At 42.4% G+C, this 21,447-nt stretch overlaps 1 protein-coding gene across 7 annotated transcripts in view; it reads right to left on the reverse strand.

The window, feature by feature from the left end:
• The window catches only part of Ppp4r1 (protein phosphatase 4 regulatory subunit 1), a 58,860-nt gene that overhangs the window by 29,791 nt on the left and 7,622 nt on the right, over nucleotides 1–21,447 (reverse strand). For 2 of the 7 annotated variants that reach the window (XM_029471123.2, XM_021186552.2), the window contains exons 3-6: nucleotides 8,442–8,526; nucleotides 8,162–8,268; nucleotides 1,145–1,287; nucleotides 447–593 (exon numbers count right to left, since the gene is read on the reverse strand). In XM_029471123.2, the coding sequence (XP_029326983.1) occupies nucleotides 447–593; nucleotides 1,145–1,287; nucleotides 8,162–8,268; nucleotides 8,442–8,500 (456 nt within the window). In that variant the 5' untranslated portion in view covers nucleotides 8,501–8,526. Of the gene's footprint in view, nucleotides 1–446; nucleotides 594–1,144; nucleotides 1,288–8,161; nucleotides 8,269–8,441; nucleotides 8,578–11,620; nucleotides 11,883–14,915; nucleotides 15,025–21,447 lie in introns of those variants that run through there. The other 5 variants (XM_085832683.1, XM_021186551.2, XM_085832684.1 and 2 more) reach the window with 4 other exon arrangements.

Genomic DNA, 21,447 nt, shown 5'->3' on the forward strand with positions numbered 1-21,447 from the left:
TTGCCTTGGTCATGGTGTCTGTTCACAGCAGTAGAACCCTAACTAAGACAGTTGTGATTGTATCAAATGCCACTGAACACTATACTTTAAATGGCTAATTTTATGAATTTCACAACAATGAAAACTGTTGAGAAAAAAAATCTACATTTTTGTTAATTGGTATCTACTATGTAAGAAATAATGAAAAGGGAATTTTTCAAGAGACAGAAAACTATATGATCATCACTGTTCTCATGGATAACCTGGACTCACTCACAATTTCTGTTATTGTTTCTTATATCAACAGAAGAGCAGTGTTAGAGGTATACAGAGCTAATGCTGTGTATCCAGTCAGGTTTATTTAGTACTTTCCTATCCCCCTGTCTCAGCTCAGGAACCAAGGATGGGAGTGACACCACACACCAGCACACTCTCAAAGCTCCCTGAAAGGTAGGCAACAGACTTACAGCCACAGCCTCTGTCTTCACATCATCATTGCTGTCTGGGGCAGTCAGGTCTATGAGGACAGGGCACACCTTGGTCTCCACGTCAAATCGCTCAATCAGCTCCTGCTCCAGCAGAGCCAGCAAAGCTGCCTGACTGGTTTTCCTCACCTACCAAGAAAAACACCACAGTATAAAAAACACAAATATATAAAATTCTACAACAACCAGGTGATGGCAGTGCATGCCTTTAATCCTAACGCTTGGGAGGCAGAGGTGGATGGATCTCTGAATTTGAGGCCAGCATGGTCTAGTGAGTTCCAGGACAGCCAGGGATACACAGAGAAAGCTCTGTTTCGAAAAAACAAAACCAAACAAATTGTAGAGACAACATCATTTTTGCAGATGGGAAAAACTATTAATGTAGGAACCTGTAACTTGCAAATCCTAGCAGGTATTTATGGGTACTCCCTTCAGTTCTTGACAGACAGAGTGTCACTGAGGGCACTGGGAAGACTGGTAAGCGGGCACCCTTTATAACAGGATCAAGGGGTCTAATTTGTTAGACTCTCCACACACCTTAATCTAAGATAAGTCTCTTCTGGAAAATACAACAATTAGGTTAGACCCCAAAAAAATTCAAATTATATCACTTGGGTTGGGCCATTCTACATGTCCGATGCTATATAAAAGTCCTTTAAGAACAAGTAATGCAACCTTACCTGGTTATTCTGGTCTGCGAGGTATCTGACCACAATAGGTAGTAAGTACTTGGAAAAAGCATACGGTATAGAAGGCCGGTTCTCTTGACAAAACAGTGCAATGTGCGGCACTTGTTCCATCAGCTCCGCTCTCACAGTTGGTTCTAGAGAAACAGCAGCAACATGAACAGCACATCCTCGCACCCAGACAGCTGCCTCCCTTCATCTGGGTTCCAGGCTACTTAGACACCAGCATGGTGAGAACTCACACTGTTCTCTAGCCCAACACTTCTTTCCTTAAGTGAGAGAATGAAGTCACTCCCAACCTACATGTATCCTGGCCCAGTGTGCACTGAGTTCAGAGCGTCTTACGATGAACACATTGACCGGCATCTACCATGAGCCACATTGAACTGGGGGTTAAATGCTCTATCTGGCATTCCTACTAAGTCTGTGGCAGGAGAGTATTATAAATGAGAACAGCACTACACTGGGCTACCATCTGCAGACTCCATGATGTAAGAACCACCTAGGAAAAGTTGTAAGGCTAGTGGCTTCTCCTCTCAATATCATCTCTGAAAGATAATAACTAGACTTAAAACAACTAATTTCCCTTTATGAAAACATTAAAGATAATAGGTACCACATTAGTTAAAAGGTAAAACAGCATAGGCAACCAAAAGTATTAACAGTTAAATATATTCATGCTACTGCTAAAGGGATAGAAGAAAAAAAATTGAACCCGGCAGTGGTGGCGCACACCTTTAATCCCAGCACTTGGGAGGCAGAGGCAGGTGGATTTCTGAGTTTGAGGCCAGTCTGGTCTACAAAGTGAGTTCCAGGACAGCCAGGACTATACAGAGAAACCCTGTCTCAAAAAAAAAAAAAAAAAAAAAAAAAAAAAAAAAAAAAAAAAAAAAAAAAAAAAGAAAGAAAGAAAAGAAAAGAAAAGAAAAAGAAGAGAAAGAAACAAAACGAAACAAAACAAAACAAGCAAATTCAAAAGCAAGCAAGTGGCTGACAGACACTAGCACGCCAGTAACCAGTCATCACATCAGACTCGAGGATTACCAGGTTAAGCAGCCATCGATCACACCAGACCTCAAGAGACCTATGGCACCTATGAATGGCTGTGTTTCTAGTCACCTTAACATAAATATATATATGAATGTATCCAGTGGAATTCCAAATCTTCATCTGGCCTTCAATAGAAAATGCACTGGCATTTTATAAAGCTAAGAGTCCTAGCAACAAACCACATTTCACTATATTGTTGTATAATGTGAGATGACTTCTCTTGAATAAAAAAAAAAAAATCCAATTTTAAAACACAAGCATATACTCATACTTTTCTTCATAGGTGCCAGTTATGAGGTTAAATATGATTTATCTCCATATATTTAAAAAGCCAAAAGGATCACAGTTGCAGTTTCAGAAAGAATGAAATCAGCAACTTTTCTTTCTTTCGAGTTTGCTGAGGCAAACAAGACAAAAGCAGCAGTAAACTCCAAGGCAGACGATGTATAGATGTACGTAGTTACTGCAGGTGGAAAGGAGAGACAGTCTATCCAATAAATGCTGCTGTTAACTGGCTACCGTTAAAGTACAAGAAAGGCCAGAAAGATAGCTCAGCAGTTCGGAGCTCTTACTGATCTTCAAAAGGACCTGCGTTTGGGTCCCAGCATTCACATTATTCACAAGGCAGGTTACAGCTGTCTGTAACTCCTGTTTCAGAGGATCTGATACTTCCTTCTAACATCTGTGGACTCTTGTACGCATATGATACATATACATAAACTCAGGCACATACATATCCTTAAGCAAATGTAAGAAACAGTTCTAGGAATATCTTGTAATGTATATGTATACATACATATATACATACACACACACGTATGTAGAACCTTTATCTGTCAATGTTAAAAGTTATATAAACATAAGCAAAAACAATTACAGGGTCTGTGTTAGATAATACATGAAAAATAGTTATGACTTTGAGGTGGGGAAAATTCCTCAAAGACGATACAAACAGTACTGCCCATAAAAGGAAAGAGGCCCACGGTGCATGTAAGTGCACAGCATTATCTGAGCCATCAGGAGGTATAGTAGGTGGATCTCTGTGGGTTGTAGTTCAGTCTGGTCTACGTGGCAAGTTCTAGGTCAGCCAGGGCTATGTAGTGAGACAGAGCAGAACAAAGCTGTCAGAGGTTCTAGTACACAGATGCAACTTCATGGCAGAACAGAACACCTCTCTGAAACATCAACCACACAGACTTATATTAGAATAAAGACTCCTTATGAAAAAACTCTGAGAAAAAAAAAAAACCTGACAATTTAAATGGGGAATATTTGAACAAATATTTTAAGAAAGACATCCACGTAGCCAATGACCATATGACCAAGGCTCATTTCACAGATCACTGGATCACTAAATGAGCTCCACAAAGTCACACCACTACAAATCCATCCATCCATTCCTTTATGGTAAAGTGTAAAGGACATGCCTCTGGAGGTGTGTATCACACTACTTCACACACACTGCTTGTGAGAATGGCAAGTGCAATAGCTTACCTATCATGGATAACAGTCTCTACACGTCCTATGACCTCATGACTGCTCTCTAAGCTCGCACACAGAGAAACGTGGCCACTAACAGCTTTACTAGCCTGAAGCAGTGGGTCAGGCACAGCACACTGCGTATCAGATAAAATGACTACATTAAATATAATTCTACATAAAGTTGCAAGAGGCCAGCTATTCAGATCAAAATGGAGCTTACTTTGGGTGAGAGGGATGAGAGGAATTTAGGGTGCTAATTCCATTTCTTTTCATCTGAGTGCTAAGTATTCATTGTATGAAATGTGATACAATCACTCATGTGCTGTAGTAGTCTGTTATACTCAGTATTAAAATAGCAACAATAACAAAAATACCTGCTCCTGTATCTCCGAAATATGGTGAATAAATTCCTGGACTGAGCATAACTCCAGACCCTCATATCCAGCATGGTCAGAGGGCCTCTCCCTACACTCACAATGTACACCCACACTCAACACACCACGACACCAGCATGAAACCTCTGCTGCTTGCTAACAACTCAAAGCCAGGACACCTCTGCTGCCACTGTAGGACTCTCATGATCAAGACGGAAGCAAATACAAAATTCCTGAGGGCCCGCTAAATGAACTCTCAGTCTCTAAGGGACATGAAAATGAGCCCTTGGCAGAAACAGGTAAGACACAGGGATGGACTGTCCCACCAAGTCTTCAACAACCAGAGAGGTCTACATCTCTTCAAACACTCTAAAGAGACAGTATCAGGAGACACAACCAAAGAAATAACACAACAGGACATGAAAAGCAAGACAACGTGAAAATAGAATCCGAAGCTTCTGAACAAAGGTATCATTACCAGCAACAAACCCCTCAGTGCTCAGGGGCAGGCTGGACTTTCCCAGCAGGCACTTTGCTGAAAGAAACCATCAAAATGCCCATGGAAAATCAAAGAATGAAAAATGAAGTCAGTGTAAGTCCATGGAAGCCTATTTATTAATAATTATTTTAATTTTATTATTATTACTATACACTTGTTTCAACAGCTCCACATTCTCAACCATTTTAAAGATATCTACTCAGCCCGAGAGGATGCTGGACACCCGAATACCCGCTCAGCGCTGCACAATGTGCCTGTGATCCCAGCGCCTGGGATGAGAAGGTAAAGGGAACACAAGAAACTCAAGCTCAAAATGAAGCCAATTTCTTACAAGCTGTATGGCTATTTTTCAAGATCAAGATTGTTCCGAGTTACATAGCAAGTTCAAGGCCAACTGGACTACATGAATCCTATGTCACACACACATAGACACACAATCAAAAGTAAACCTCAAAAAACGATTTGTCAAGACAGGGATAAAACAATATTCCAAAAGTCAATGGCTGAATTTTTCTGACAGAATGAACCCTCAAATGTTGCAGGGTATTCGGTCACATTGTAACCCCGGAGTTAGTGTTATTTACTGGGGGGGGGGGGGGGGGGCTGTTTCTAGTTGTGCTGTGGCTCAGCCTTAGCACACTTAATTCCTCTGGCTAGAATATAGGCACACCCTCAGTCCACACCTTTAATCCTAAACAATCAGTGTGAAGTTAGTGTGGAGAAGAAAGCAGCCATGTTTGAAAGTGATGTCTAATTGAATGTCAAAGTGACACATCAGAAAGATTTGACAGAATATGATGTGCCCAAGTCTCACAAGAAAGAGGGAGAGACAGGGGAGAGAGTGGAGGAGAGAGGATAGGAGATGAGAGAAGAAGGGAAAGAAGGGGAGGGCTGGGGAGTGGAGAGAGAGAGAACATGAGTAACAGTCAGCCTGGAAGAGTTGGAGCAGAAGAGCTGAGCTGAATCAGCCAACAGAGTTCAGAGAGAACTAGGAAGGGCGAACATATTCAGCAGTCAGCCTCAGAGGCCTGAGAACATTCTAGGCCTAGGTAAGATTGTGCACAGACCAGAAGCTTCGGGCCTGGGCCTGGGTTAGCAGACTAAGACAGTAAGCATCAGAGATGACAATTACTTCAGGCAAATAAAAGATACTTTGACACTCAAATTCTAGAAAAAAAAAAATGAAAGATTTGAGTAGAATTCATTTGCACGTAAACACAGCACGGTAAAAACAGAGCTCCCTTGGAAAGGGCTTCTAAAAGCAAACAAACAAGAAAGGAACAAAGACAAAATTAGACTCACTGACTTCTCCACAGTAAAACTACTGAGTTTCTACTCTCGCCTCCTTCTCAGACCCTGCAGTCAGACCAGCAAGCAGGACAGCCTGTCCTCAGGGACAGCCGACCTTGCCACTCTCCCTGCTCAAGGAACTGAGAACGGTTACTAAGCACTTCTCTCTCAGAGGCCCCATCTGTGTAACAAGCTGCACACCTCTCAACCAGCCTTCCTGCCACCGCCTTTCTTAGCAAGCCAGTTCATCCTGCTGACCTGTTGTCTCTACCAGCAGGTTACAGACCTTCACGGTCACCAACACCTTCGTCTAACTAGAAGACACCCCACCCCACACCTGTGACCACAGCTCCCATCTGCAACCTTCTGGCTTCTAACCTTCTGTTTCCTTCTGAAGTGTGCTCTTTCCCCTCTGCACGTTGTTAACCTAACAAATTCAGTACAACCTCTCGAATGACTAAATAACACAAACAAAAACTACAAAAGTATACTTTACTAGACCCTCCTAAAGCAACTTCATTCTAAGTAATAACAAGAACAATTATGTGACAAAGATAAATTAATACACTTACAAATGTTCTTTTCACTCTTAAAAAATACTTTAAATTTGAACCTTAAACTTTAAGGTTAATACATCAACTGCTTATTAAAAAACTAGTTCATTTCATGTTTAAAAATTAAGCCTGTTGAGAAGCCAAAGAGTTTGTGAGAAATTAAAAACATTTTAATAGATTTAAGGAAAAAAGATTTCAACCTTTACTTTTGGATTGTTTGTAAATTCAAGTATATATATGTGCTTAAAACCTCCTATTGGAGGGTTGGAGATATGGCTCAGAAGTTAAGAGCACTGACTGCTCTTCCAGAGGTCCTGAATTCAATTACCAGCAACCACATGGTGGCTCACAACCACCTGTAACAGGATCTGATGCCCTCTTCTGGTGTGTCTGAAGATAGCTACAGTGTACTGATACACGTAAAGAAATGACTGGGGAGTTGGCAAGCAGGAGGCCCAAGCTCTGATCGCCGGCACGCCTGTGGACGTGGGGGTGACCCTTGTGGCCCAGCATTGAGAGGCAGAGGCGGCAGGCAGTCCCTAGGAACTTGCAGTGCATTATCCCTCCCAAACAGCAAGTTCTAGGTCCAGTAGGAAATCCTGTGCCATGGGAATAAGGCAGTCATACAGCAGGACCTGACACCTTACTTTGACCTCTGCACACATGTGCACGCACATACCACACATACATTGCCTTAAAATAGCATATTCTATATTATGTTTATTTTACCATAATTAAAAAAACACACATCTTAAAAAAACCATTATCACATTATTATTGTCTAAATTTCAAATTAAGTTCACTCCCTACCTCTCGATAGACTAGCTGGAATTTACTATGCTAAAAACCAAACGGGTTTCAAACTAGAGTAATCCTCTCACCCTGGTCTTTAAGAGTTAAGACTGACAACATGAACCACCAGGCCGGGCTTAAATTTACCTCTTAAAAAACTCTCCTGTCTTTGAACGTTTTACAGGCATACTGGCATGCCACTTTAATCCCAGCACTCAGGAAGTGGAGACAGGAGGATCTTTATGAGTTCAAGGCCAACAGAGAGTTCCAGTCTATACAGAGAGTTCCAGAACAGCTAGGGCTACACAGAGAGACCAAAGCAAAACCAAAAGCGATCAATCGATGTTTTTCATGTAAATCAGACAGGAAGTATTATTTTCCCACAAACATTTAAAGCCCTTTCCACTTCTTCCAATTTACTCTAAATAATTTTAAAATGGTTATGTTAACATAAATCACAGAAGTAACCTAATTTCTTACATTTATACTGATGAGAAATTTCCAAAATTAAGTAAATGGACATATGTAAACTGGATTTTTTTTCCACATAGAACTAGTAAGTTAATAATTTCCTTTCAGCCGGGCGTGGTGGCGCACGCCTTTAATCCCAGCACTCGGGAGGCAGAGGCAGGCGGATTTCTGAGTTCGAGGCCAGCCTGGTCTACAGTGTGAGTTCCAGGACAGCCAAGGCTACACAGAGAAACCCTGCCTCGAAAAACCAAAAAAAAAAAAAAAAATTTCCTTTCAAAAAAGAATTTGGGGGGGGGGGGAGGGAGAGAAAGGATCTCTCTGTGTAGTACGGAATAGCTCTGGAACACAAGCTCTTCCAGAATGCTGGGATTAGAGATGGGGTCATTTGCCAAGGTCTTGGGAAATCTTCTATCTCATCTCTCCAGTAGGTTTAGAAAGATAGGTTCAGTGGCAGAAGCTCTTCTAGAGACAATGTGTTTGTCTCTCTGTAGACACATACCGGAGTCATCAGCTAATCGGCTAATTCTTTCCAAGACAGCAATGCAGTCTCTCTCATCATCGCAGACTTCCCTCAGAGTATCCAGCAAACTCCGGGCCACCATTTGTCTACAGGAGAAAGTCAGACAGATAGTGTTCAGTGCCACCAGTACCTGTTATTTAGAATTCAAAATACAGAATCCTTATGTCTCATAGACAGTTTTTCTTATTGCAAGTCACATACTACATCTGTAATTTCGAAAAAGCAGGTATTGTGCCCCTACTGAGGAGAACCCACGTACCTGTTAAATACGTTCTCACTTGCAGCATACTTGTCCAGCCTCCCCAAGGGTGTCAACATTTCATCTTGTGAGACGAAGTCCAGGGCTGAAGGTATAATAATCACATCAGACTCTGAGCTGTAGTCATCCACATCAACTAGCAGAGACATCAGAAATATCCTTATAGTGCGCTGAAACTCCAAGGGGCCCTGCCTGCTGAAGCAGTGCCTGCTTCTATCACCCCAGCACCACCTCAGGGACAGGCCTCCTTTCTCCACCCAGTCTCTGGCCTCTAGGAGCACACACTCAGTGGCTCCTGAGACTAGCACAAAGGCATTCAGTGACTAGACTTCAGCTCTGCAGCAGCGGCACACAGCTTTAAGCCCAGCACTCAGGAGGCAGAGGCAGGTGGATCTCTGCATCTCTATGAATTTGAAACCAACCTGGTCTACAGATTAAGTTTGGGACAGCCAGGGCTACACAGAGAAACCCTACTGTCTCAAAACAAAAAACAAACAAACAAAACCCAGAACAAAACAAAAACAACAACAAAACTTTAAAAAATATTTAGCTCACATAACGGCTCCCAGCACTTGGGAGGCAGAAGCAGAGGCAGGCAGAACTCTGAGTTTGAGGCCAGCCTGATCTGATCTACATAATGAGTTCTAAGACAGACTGGGCTTACATGGTGAGATCCTGTCTCAAAACAAAACAAAACCAACCAACCAACAAAAAATTTCCATGCTCACAGAGAACACTGACAGCTGGTGAAGATAACACAGGAAGGGGAACACTGACTTAGTCAATTCTATAGTAAAGACACCAAAGTGGAAGTGTTTGGCTTTACTTACTAGAGAAGAACTACAAACTATAATTAGTATTTATATTCACTAGACAAATATTAAATGCTCCTATGTCAACTACTAGGCTTATGTTAAGAAAACAAACCATGGAAATACTCATGTGAAGAGTCAGCGCTGCGCTGAGACAAGTCTGTGGTACAACACGCACTACAGCTGCACAGCTGTCCACACTCCAGGCAGATCTGCAGCAGCTGTGGGAGGAGGACGACTACACCATGCTGAGAGCTGAAGGGTAGAGGGGAACTAAACAGTCTGATCAAGAGAGGACTCCCACTAAGTCTCTGTCACACTGGATATTACAAGTCTACTACTCAGGCCACCTAACAAGAGAATTCTCCAGCCTCCCGGGTAAGCACACAAGGGTCAGACTATTCATGAAACTAACTCAGACTCTAAAGCAAGGTCCCCGTAGGACTAAGTGAGTACAGACTCACAACAAAGACAGAATCAGTAGACGGGACACAGAAACGATCCAAGTGCGCCTCACGTATCAAGTGCAGCTTGGGCTGGACATGCAGTACACACCTAAGCACAGGAGTGCACACCTACAGGAACAACACTTGGGAAGGGCACAGGGAGGAACGGAATATAACTAATCAAAAATCCCTGACTTTCAGGTGAAGGGAAAAAAACAATGAGAAGAAAACCACATTAGGTCAGATCAACGGATAATACAAAAGAAATTAATGGGGAACTTCAAAACATAGCATTAAAAAATGAAACAAAAAATAAACATAGCAGACTAGAGTATCATTCAACCAAAGGAAAATGTCAGACTTTTTTTTTTTTTTTTTTAGATTTACTTGTTTATTTATTAATTTATATGAGTACAGTGTAGCTGTCTTCAGACAGACCAGAACTGGGTCCCATTACAGATGGTTGTGAGCCACCATGTTGTTTCTGGGATTTGAACTCAGGACCTCTAGAAGAGCAGTCAGTGCTCTTAACTGCTGAGCCATCTCTCCAGCCCTAGACATTCTAATATACACATGTGTGAAATCTCCAAAGGAAAAAGGGAGAATATAAGAATATTTGAAGAGGGCTGGAGAGATGACAGCTCAGTGGTTAAGAGCTCAGGCTGCTCTTCCAGAGGTCCTGAGTTCAATTCTCAGCAACCACATGGTGGCTCACAGCCATCTGTAATAGGATCTGATGCCCTCTTCTGGTGTGTCTGAAGGCAGCGACATTGTACTCATATACATAAAAATAATCAGATCTTTAAAAAAATAATATTTGAAGATATAATAAACCCTAGAAAAATCCAAATTTAATGAAAACTACTAATCCATAGGCTCAATGAATCCCATTAGCAAAAACCATAAAGAAAATATACTTATCTACAAAATAACGGGACAGCGTACACTAGTCAAAGTCTTTTAGACTCGAGAGGACTCATTTTACATAAAAACAGAATAAGAAGACAGTAAAGCAACAACCTTAAAATCCTGACAAAGATGGAGGTGGAGGGCTAAAAAACACGGCCCCATGTTTGAGAGCCCTCGCTGCTCTCCCAGAGCACTCAGGTCAGCAACAGACTGCAGGTACAGGGAATCTGACACCCTCTCTAGACTCTGCCAACACTGCATGCATGTGGTACACATACATATATGCACACTACACACTCATACACATAACTCTATTTTTAAAGAAAAAAAAACCCAAGATCAACTCAACAGCCAGAAACCTGTCAACTAAGGTTTTCTCAGGCAATGCAAATGCTGACGTCAGCGTGCACACAGTCCGTAGGAGACGTACTAAAAGGATGGGATCTACGTGGAGGAACAAAGCTATCGGGAACTGGGTAAGTAGACAAAGGTATTAGGTCTGAAATGCGAAGCAAAAATGTGCGGGGTGAAACCAGTACTGCATACAGTGTGTACACAGACACACCCAACACATGGCACTCCCAGACAACACAGCACAAAGTACACACATCCACCTAACACACCCAAGACAGCAACACAGGTACACTGCTGCATGAGACACACTAGTGAGACCAAGGTCCCAGCCGGAATTAAAACACCGAAGTATAAACCTAAACACAACTGCTATATTTAAAAATCAAAGATGAATAAATAATAAAGCCCATAAATATCCCAAAGGAAAGAAGGAAAAATGTAAATGCAGTGAGAGAGACAGAGAACCCGCAGACAGAAGAGCCAGAGAGGAATTTAAACCCAACTATATTATAATTAGGAACCAGGTGTAAATGGGCTAAATATGTCTATTAAAAGACAGACTTCAAACTGGGTTTAAAAACCAACACTAAGCCATAGAGAAATAATTACTTAGTGCAGAAAAATTTCACATCATTTCTACTCTATAATCACAAGGTACCTCATTCATCGTGAACTAAAGAACTGTAGAAGCCGCTGGACACTTATTTGCCGTCAGTCTTCCCCTTCATACTGTCAGGCTGCTGCTGAGCTGGCATGGTCTTGTCAGGCACCTTATGCAGGCTCTAGAATTCTCTGACTATGACCAAACTGTTTCATCAGAGTCTCACATGGGTTCACAGATAAACATGGTTCTGGTTCATAAAAGGTGGGAAGAGCAGGGAAGACTCTGGTAGCAGCTATTGTTAAACGTCACTGCACTTGAGACCAGCACGGAGAATTATCTAAAATGCACATTCCTAGATCATATACTCAGATATTGATTATGCAAGTCTAGAATGAGGCCTATAGACATCTATTTTAATAAATATCCTTACTAATTTAAATGTAGACATCAAACAGCCACATCTGAAAAGCACACCCCTTAGAGGATTACAGAGCCTTATCTGCTCCTATCTTTTGTCATCCTTCTATCAGTCATGGGGGCCACATGTCCATAAAAAGGGTGCTCCCTCCGCTCTGGCACAGACTCTGATGGAAGGCTCACTTCTACATCTACTATTGTGGCCCCAGGGAGGGTTCTCAGAGTCACTCTGGCCCGAGTTATCTTCCCTAGTCTATTTAAAGGTCCCCACCCCAATCCCACACTCAACTTTTCAAACAGGGTCTCACTCTGTGCCCCAGCTGGCCTAACCCACAGTCCTCCTCCTGCCGACTCAGCATTCTAAATACTGGAATTCTAAGCATGTTACCACACCTGCTTTTTCATCCATTCTTGACTATAGATTTCATCTTAATGGAGGCCGTAATGCTTTGACTACAGATGACTTAAAACTGGCTTAAATCTTCCCCAGCTCACACTGCAAATGCTCTTGCCACAGGTTATAATGAGAAACTCAGTCAAGGCTAGTCTGCTCTACAACACGGCAGAACTATACAGAGAAACCTTGTCTCAAAAAAAAAAACAAAAACAAAAAAACCCATAATACAAGCAGAGAACATATGATATATATGCATATGATATCTATATCATATGTAATACACACATACGAAAATGTCACTAAAATTGTTTAAAACCTATTACTGCTGCTGAAAAAAAATGTCTGTACATATGTGTATATATACACACACTCAACACATACACACACACCATATATACACAGTAGTGGTATCTTTAAATAAAACAACAGTGCAGGGCAGTGGTGGCGCATGTCTTTAATCCCAGCACTTGGGAGGCAGAGGTAGAGGTAGGCAAATTTCTGAGTTCGAGGCCAGCCTGATCTACAGAGTAAGTTCCAGGACAGCCCAGGGCTACACAGAGAAACCCTGTCTCAAAAAACCAAACAAACAAATAAATAAATAAATAAATAAATAAATAAATAAATAAAACAATCCCCCGCCCCAGAATCAAGGTGTTATGTAAATGCAAAGGTTAGGTTTACTACAAGGTTTCTACAGCTTATTGAAGTAGCACACTAAGTTTCTATCATAGCATGTACAGGGGCATGTATGTGCCTGTGGGTATATATGCAGGTATCACAGCACATGTGATAGAAGCCAGTTCTCTCCTTCCACCACGTGGGTTCTGGATGGGTCTCGGGGTGTCAGGAAGCGTCTTCCCCAGAAGCCCTCTCTGACCGTTTTGTTTAAAGTGCTGGAAGTTCCAGGCCTCAATCCCAGGAGGCAAGCACTAAGCTATACTCAGCCTAGTACCTTACCTCTCAGTTGATGATAACACAAATTAAAGAAGAAAATTATAATTCTGGGAATAATCTTTGAAACATACAAAAAGGTATAACCAGAGAAAAACACAGGAATAAAAATGGAATTATCAGAAAAGACTTAATATGAAAGGAACTTAGGAAAGGAATAAGCAAAAAGTAATGAAACAAACAGAAAAATACCAGTCCTAAGTCCAACAAGCAACCATTACTCCACCTAAAAATGGACTATTTTAGTTAAAGGAATAGATTACCAGGCAAGGGCAGCGCTGGACTACTGTCTGTTAACCAGAGCCTCTTTCTTTCCTTTCTCTTTTTTAAGACCATCTCGCCATGTAAGCCAGCTGATCTCAAACTTAACTATGTACAGACTGCCCTGGAGGTCCCAGCACTTGGGAGGCTGAGGCAGGAGGGTTATGAAGTTGAGGCCAATCGGGGCTAAATGTGTTCTAACCATAAAGAGTGGAATCTCGATGGGAACCTAGCCATTCCTAGCTCTAAGCCCACTGAAAACTGCTGCCCACTGTAAGTTAAACTAAGCACATACATTCTTCTAATTCTGGATCATTAGAGACATTGTTTTATCTTTAAACTCATGAACGATGACAAAAGCATGACAGTAAGAATATTTCTGTTCACAATGGAACACTTCTCTGTATAAAAACACAAAGTTACAAACAGCACCCACCCCCTGCTAACTCCCACCTCCCTACACATAAAAGAAATACAAAGTAGTTGAAAACAACCTAATCTTCAGCTTTTTTTTTTTTTTTGGTTTTTCGAGACAGGGTTTCTCTGTATAGCTCTGGCTGTCCTGGAACTCACTTTGTAGACCAGGCTGGTCTCGAACTCAGAAATCCACCTGCCTCTGCCTCCCAAGTGCTGGGATTAAAGGCGTGCGCCACCACCGCCCGGCAATCTTCACCTTTTTAAGAGAAAGTATTCTCTAAAATATAAAAGTTAAAAACTGGGAGGGCTGGTGAGATGGCTCAGTGGGTAAGAGCACCCGACTGCTCTTCCAAAGGTCCGGAGTTCAAATCCCAGCAACCACATGGTGGCTCACAACCATCTGTAACAAGATCTGACTCCCTCTTCTGGAGTGTCTGAAGACAGCTACAGTGTACTTACATATAATAAATAAATAAATCTTTAAAAAAAAAAAAAAACTGAGAAAGAAGTGGAAAATCTAAATGAGGCCTAGGCTCATCTCTCGCGCTCTGCTAAGTTACCTAGCTCGACTAGACCGATTATTTAATTAGAGTAGACTTTATCATTTACCGAGTGGTCCAACTGTGTCTTGTACTTACAATGACCCTCGCTGATTGGGAATACAGGTGTGCAACACCACACTGAGCTGCCAAGATCCTTGGTTATAAAGTGTCTGACAGAGCCCATCAACAGACTTCCCCGCTCCACAACTCTGCATTTGGAACTGTTTCTAGAGATTGAATTTTCAATGTTCCTTCCGTGTTAAGTTTCCATTTATCCTATGAAACCAGCAAGTAGAATAGGACCTACACTATATAGTGGGAGGGAGGGACCAACTGATTTTTAAAAACAGGCATAAAGGTATACCTGAAGTCCACAGCTAAAAATGCACATGTGCACATGGGCACCCACACACTCTTCTAGAAGGCTTGATACGGAAATGAAGCCCTTTCTTGGTGGAAGATGTGATTGGAGCCTGAGAAACAGAACAGAGCGGTCCTTCTTAGCAGAAAATCCAAAGATGATACTCATTTTTAAACCCAGACAGTGTGAGGCGGAGGTAGGTGGAGCTCTGAGCTGGAGGCCAGCCTGGTCTAGTGAGTTCCAGGATACTATGTAAAGACCCAGACAACCAACACCAAGCTAGCCCAAACCTGTCTCAGAACAAAGCCTGAGATGTCCAATCTGCAGGTATTGTCAGCACAGAAGTGAGAGATGCCCATTCTCAGCTGTGTAAAGAAACTGACACAGAAAAAATCCACTCAGAAAAAAAAAAATATCACACACAGGGAGGCGATTCATTTTAATATTATTGCACTGTGTGTAAATACTTTCCTAGTTGATCTGGTGGGTGTGCTCAAATCATTAATTTGAATCTGGAATGAGTTCATATTACCCACTCTCGTGGATCACTTAAAGGCATCCTGTCCTCTAAATAAACGGTCCTTCTCAAAAGAGGAAGAGGAAGAAGAAGAAGAAGAAGAAGAAGAAGAAGAAGAGGAGGAGGAGGAGGAGGAAGAAACCCACTCAGCAAGCAATTTTATACAGTTTCTTCTTCCTTCGTGATCACTTTCCATTCTTACCACAGAATTTTGTCCCAATAAGCTTTTATGCTTACAATTTTGTTTCTTGAGCCGGGCGTGGTGGCGCACGCCTTTAATCCCAGCACTCACTTTATAGACCAGGTCTATAAAGTGAGTTCCAGGACAGCCAGGGCTATACAGAGAAACCCTGTCTCAAAAAACCAAAAAAAAAAAAAAAAAAAGATTTTGTTTCTTGGTAACAAAGAGAAGCCTAAAATGTGAAATTCTAGGCTGAGAGAAGACTCAGACTCAGCTGCTTGCCAAGCTGAGATTCCCGAGCACGCACACAAAGCCAGTGCAGTCACTGTCATCTGTCACCACGGTGCTGAGTGGGGCAGCTGCTAGCCAGCCAGTCAACAGTGAGACCCAGGTTTCGTGGGAAATCTCACCTCAGAAAATCTCCACACACTTACACACATGCACAAACATGCATAGAATACCAACACACAATTTGTATTTTCTTTAATCATGCAACTTAAAATATTTTTGTTTTCATTATTGCTCTTAATAGTGTTGACCATTACAATCAGTAAATAATTTTCTATTGAAAAGCCAATGGAAATCTTAAAAAACAAAACAAAACAAAAAAGCAAGGGGCTGGAGAGATGGTTCAGTGGTTAAGAGCACTGACTGCTCTTCCAGAGGTCCTGAGTTCAGTTCCCAGGAACCACATGGTGACTCACAACCATCTGTAATGGGATCTGGTGCCCTCTTCTGGTGTGTCTGATGACAGCTACAGTGTACTTACATACATTAAAAAAAAAAAAAACCTAAGAAAAGGCAACGGTTTTTGTCAACATGACACAAACTGAGTCAACTGAGAAGAAGTAACTCTACTCAAAATGCATTCGTTTCCCTGACAGGGCTGACGGTATGATTAGGTGTGGAACACTTTATTAGCAATTGTTTACATTTGAAGACCAAAAAGAGTCAGAATGAAGACCATGAGCCTGAGAAATGGAGAAGCCGTAAAGAACACTTTTCTCTCCCAGAGGCCCAAACTCAGCTCTCAGTTCCCAGCACCAGCGGCAAGTGAGGGGCAGCCGTCGTTAACTCCAGTCAGGTGATGCACTGCTCAGGGGTCTCTAGAGACACAGAACGGATGGAATGTCTATATATTAAGGGACATTACTGTGATGACTTACAGTCCACAGTCCAACTAACCCACCAATAGTCAGCTGTGAATGGGAAGCAAAAATCTAGCCATTTCTCAGTCCCATGAGGCCGGGTCTTTCAGCTGGTCTTCTGTGGAAGTGGGTTCCAGCAGGTGTGCTGGCAAGTGCAAGCAGGTGAAGAAGAGCGAACTCCCTACTCCAGTGTCCTTATGTAGGCCTCCAGAGAAGATCTGTATGGCCAGACTGAAGCCATGTACCACCACACCCCACCCAAGCTTATCTTTACTTGGAATTTACTCTGTCTCAGGCTGGCCTTGAACTCATGGGATCTGCTTGCCTGTCTCCTGGGATTTAAGGCATGGACCTTAAATGGCCACTATACCTCAAGATCAAGTGTCCTCCATTTCTGGATTATAGTTCACTCCACAGGAATAGCCACCACAGGCACAATGCCTTTTCTGGTCTAGATGAAGGGGAGGAGTGTTGTGGATGCTGTCCTCCAGACATGACTCGGCCATTTCACTCAAACTCACATCAGGTGTGACTACATCAACACAGGCCTGGGCCTGTCAGAGTTCTGTTATGGAGAAGGATCTTACAAAGCCACACCCTTCCCTAAGGATTTCAGAGGTAGTTAACAGTCGCTAGGGTAGGAAAGTCTATCTCAAGAGAGGGTCAGCCCATCTAAGAAACTACTGGCAGTTAGAGGTCACAGGGGGATGGGATGCGTGGGGGAGGAGCAGGCTTCTTTTACAGAACTGTAGATATGGTATGAGCTCCAGAGTCCTGTAAATATCTCTGTGCCCTTGCTCATAAGCAACCCTGAAGTCAATGCGTTATTGCCCCAAAAAGCATATAGGAGAAGGAGGAGGAGAACTAATTACAAAGAGAAAGGTGAGTGGGAGAGGGGTGACAGGGAACCAGGGAACAACTTTTAAATTCTTAGCCCTTCCATTGGTACACAGCCATTGTCTATTATCCAATAACTGGATCACAGCCTAATAAATCACACTATAAATCACACACACACACACACACACACCACACATATATGCACATATATTCTCCCAGTTCTATTCTTCTAGAGAACTCTAACACGTATGAAATTTTTTTTAAGATTTATTTATTTATTATATGTAAGTACACTATAGCTGTCCTCAGATACTCCAGAAGAGGGCATCAGATTTCGTTACGGATGGTTGTGAGCCACCACATGGTTACTGGGATTTGAACTCGGGACCTTTGGAAGAGCAGTTGGCGCTCTTAACCACTGAGCCATCTCGCCAGCCCACGTATGAAATTATTATAAAAATAAATGGGCTTCAACATATTTTAGCAAACACACCATAACGGAACATGGGGCCAAGGCCCTGCAGAGCAGACTGCCAGATGGTTCCATGACTAGGACACAGTCATGTCTACCCTATACTGCAGGGTGAAGTCAGCCCTGGGACAGGACAGTGCCACAGCTGCCATCATTCCTTTGCTCATTCCAAGAGGAAACCCACATCTTTACAGTATGAAATCTGGCAGGCATTATTTCACCACCAGAAGAAACAGAGAGGCTGCCTTTAGGGCAACAGTGCTGAGACACAAGATTACCACACCACTGACTTGTCAAAAAAAGCAAAAATTAACTAGAAAGAAGTCAAAAGGAAACAACCAACCAGCGTACCCTTCTAAAGCGTCGGTGTCGCTGGGCAGTGCCTGTGATCAGTACTCTAGAACCAAAGGCTGGGAGACTCCAAGTCTGAGGTCTACCTGGGCTTCTTAAGTTCTGGCCAGCTTACATTACGTAGAAACCTTGTCTAAAATAAACCAGGTAAACTACACTGAGAAATAAAGTATATATATGCAGCATCACAGGAGGGAAATGCGGAAAACACAAAGACATGACATGTACACTGTGTGAATTTCAATTAGTCACGACAGTTCCATGGAGGATGGGCAGTACTGGACCGGAAGCCATTTCAGTGTGCACTACACACACGCACACACAGAGTTTTCAGAGTGGAGTGACTGTACCTAGTAAAGAAGACCGTTGCTCTCAGGACACAAGGACTAAGTGTGACAGTTACCCTCAAACGGCTCACTGTGGAAATTAAGATTAGAACACATACTGTATGTCGTCTATATCTGCATAATTATGTAGAAGGCAGGGCCAACTGGAAGAATATTAGCAATGGAGTTTCAGGTCAGAAACTCACTGTATTTCTGCTACTTTTTGTGTGAGAGTGAAGACTTAAAACTACTAAGTTTAATTTTAAACTAAATCATATGAAACAAATAAGGATTTTGGCCTTCTTTAGATTGCTCAGAAAAGTAAAGGTCCAGGTCCATCTCAGCAGATTTATCCAAGGCATCACAGGCCATCTATGTGCTGGGTCTCAACTATGGGTAAAAATAAAAAAGTGTTTTACAGTCAGCAAGCCAACACAGTTCTAGCTCAACTTGTATAAATAAAATGTTACAGGAAAACATGTATGTTAATACGTATTTGTCAGGGCCGATCTGGGCAGGAACAAAAGCAGCCACAGGCTAAGGAAACCTACTGCTTATACCACCTGATCCATTATACAACTTTCCAGTGACAGCCTAGTGATGGAGCAAAAACATAACTAAGTCACTTCCGGGCGAGGATACTAATTTTATCTATATTTGAGATATTTTATTATGTAGCTCTGGCTGTTGTAAAACTCATTATGTAGACCAGGCAGGCCTCAAAATCGAGAGATCCATTTGCCTCTATGTAGGGATTAAATGTGTGCATCATCATGCTTGGAGTGCGTTCTCATGTGTGTGTGTGTGTGTGTGTGTGTGTGTGTGCGCGCGCGCGCGCGCGCACGCACTTGTGTGTACTGCATGCACTGGGAATGGCACCAGAACACTTGCACATGCTAGGCAAGTGTTCTACCACTGCCTAGCCCAATAGTATAAAGAGGCAAATATGAAAAGCACATGACTTAATCCTTACACACCCTCAGCAACAGAGAAGCCAAGTTTGAATGTGTGCTCTGCAACAGTATGCAAGGCATTACTAGAAGAACACACTAAAGTCACTGAAGCACCAAGTCATTGAGTGTTTGAGTAACTGACACACTGGCCTATAGAATGGCTTTGTAACTGACACACTGCCCCGTGGAATGGACACAATGGCTTCCTAACTGACATGTTGTACTGTGGAATGGCTTTATGAGTGATTGACATAATGTCCCTGTAGCACATCGCACAGGTGACTCCTGTAATTCTGGGATTTTTTAAAAAAACCTTTTCTACATTATTCATTGATTTTTGTATGTACATGATTCTCTCCTGGAGACTAACTCAGGTCGCCGGGCTTACCGGCCTTTACCACGGATGTATCTCACCAGACCATAAAGCCTGGGTCCAGCATTTGCTGTTGTATACCCTAGAGTGGCCTCTAACTCGTTATCTTTCAGCCCTAGCCTGTGACTCCATGGACCTTCCATGTCCACAGATTTGTCATCCTTGTATATAACTAAACGTTTATACAAATGGAGAGGAGCTTGCTTCTATACTGAACACACACACACTTTTTGGTGATTACTCCCTAAATAACACAACTACTATCTGTATTAGATAATATATGACATATAGAGACCACTCAGTAATGCATAAGCTATAAGCAAAGATGCCATTTGGTAAAGGGATGCCCTCATATACCAAGCAAGCAGTATTTGGTACTGGGGTTCTGGACCCAATCCCCTAGGGATACTGAAAACTTTAAGTTAGAAAGTGAGTCACCAAAGACCACACTTTCTAACTGCTGCTGGACAGAGAAGCGTAGCTGCCAAGTAGGACTCACAAAGAATGGGTCTCCCATTGCTTTCTCTCAGTGAGAAGACATCCTCCCCCACTGTCTTATTAACCTAATTACTGTGGTTACTAAGCATTTTTTCCATGGGTAGTTTAAATAAAAAATGTGAACACAGGTCCAAATTACCATCAATTCTCAGAAAGTCAAGTGTTAAACAAATGAGTTATTTCTACCAAAACAAATGACATATTTGCATGTAAAAATGGTTGTACTGGCTGGTTTTATGTGTAAACTTGACACAGGCTGGGGTTATCACAGAGAAAGGAGCTTCAGTTGGGGAAATGCCTCCATGAGATCCAGCTGTGGGGTATTTTCTCAATTAGTGATCAAGGGGGAAAGGCCCCTTGTGGGTGGGACCATCTCTGGGCTGGTAGTCTTGATTCTATAAGAGAGCAAGCTGAGCAAGCCAGGGGAAGCAAGCCAGTAAAGAAACAACCCTCCATGGCCCCTGCATCAGCTCCTGCTTCCTGACCTGCTTGAGTTCCAGTCCTGACTTCCTTTGGTGATGAACAGCAATGTGGAAGTGTAAGCCGAATAAACCCTTTCCTCCCCAACTTGCTTCTAGGTCATGATGTTTGTGCAGGAATAGAAACCCTGACTAAGACAATGGTCTACATTAAGATTAGGCTGTGACTATAAAGGCGTAGCTCAGCAGTAACATTTGTAATGGCTGACTTGCCCAGGCCCTGCCTGCTTCCTCTCCCTTCCCTCAGAAGGACATACAGCAGAGGGTGAGTGAGACCCACAGCTGGGTGAAGGCATGAGAGTTCATCTGCTTTCCTGTAAGTTTACATTTTTACCCTGAAATAGTGGTTTTAAAAAAAAAAAAAATCAACAAAAGTCGGGCATGGTGGCGCATGCCT

This window comes from Mus caroli, unplaced genomic scaffold, assembly GCF_978045245.1.
Source record: "Mus caroli unplaced genomic scaffold, Mus_caroli_1 scaffold_18, whole genome shotgun sequence".
In the NCBI taxonomy this organism is placed as follows: Eukaryota; Metazoa; Chordata; class Mammalia; order Rodentia; family Muridae; genus Mus; species Mus caroli.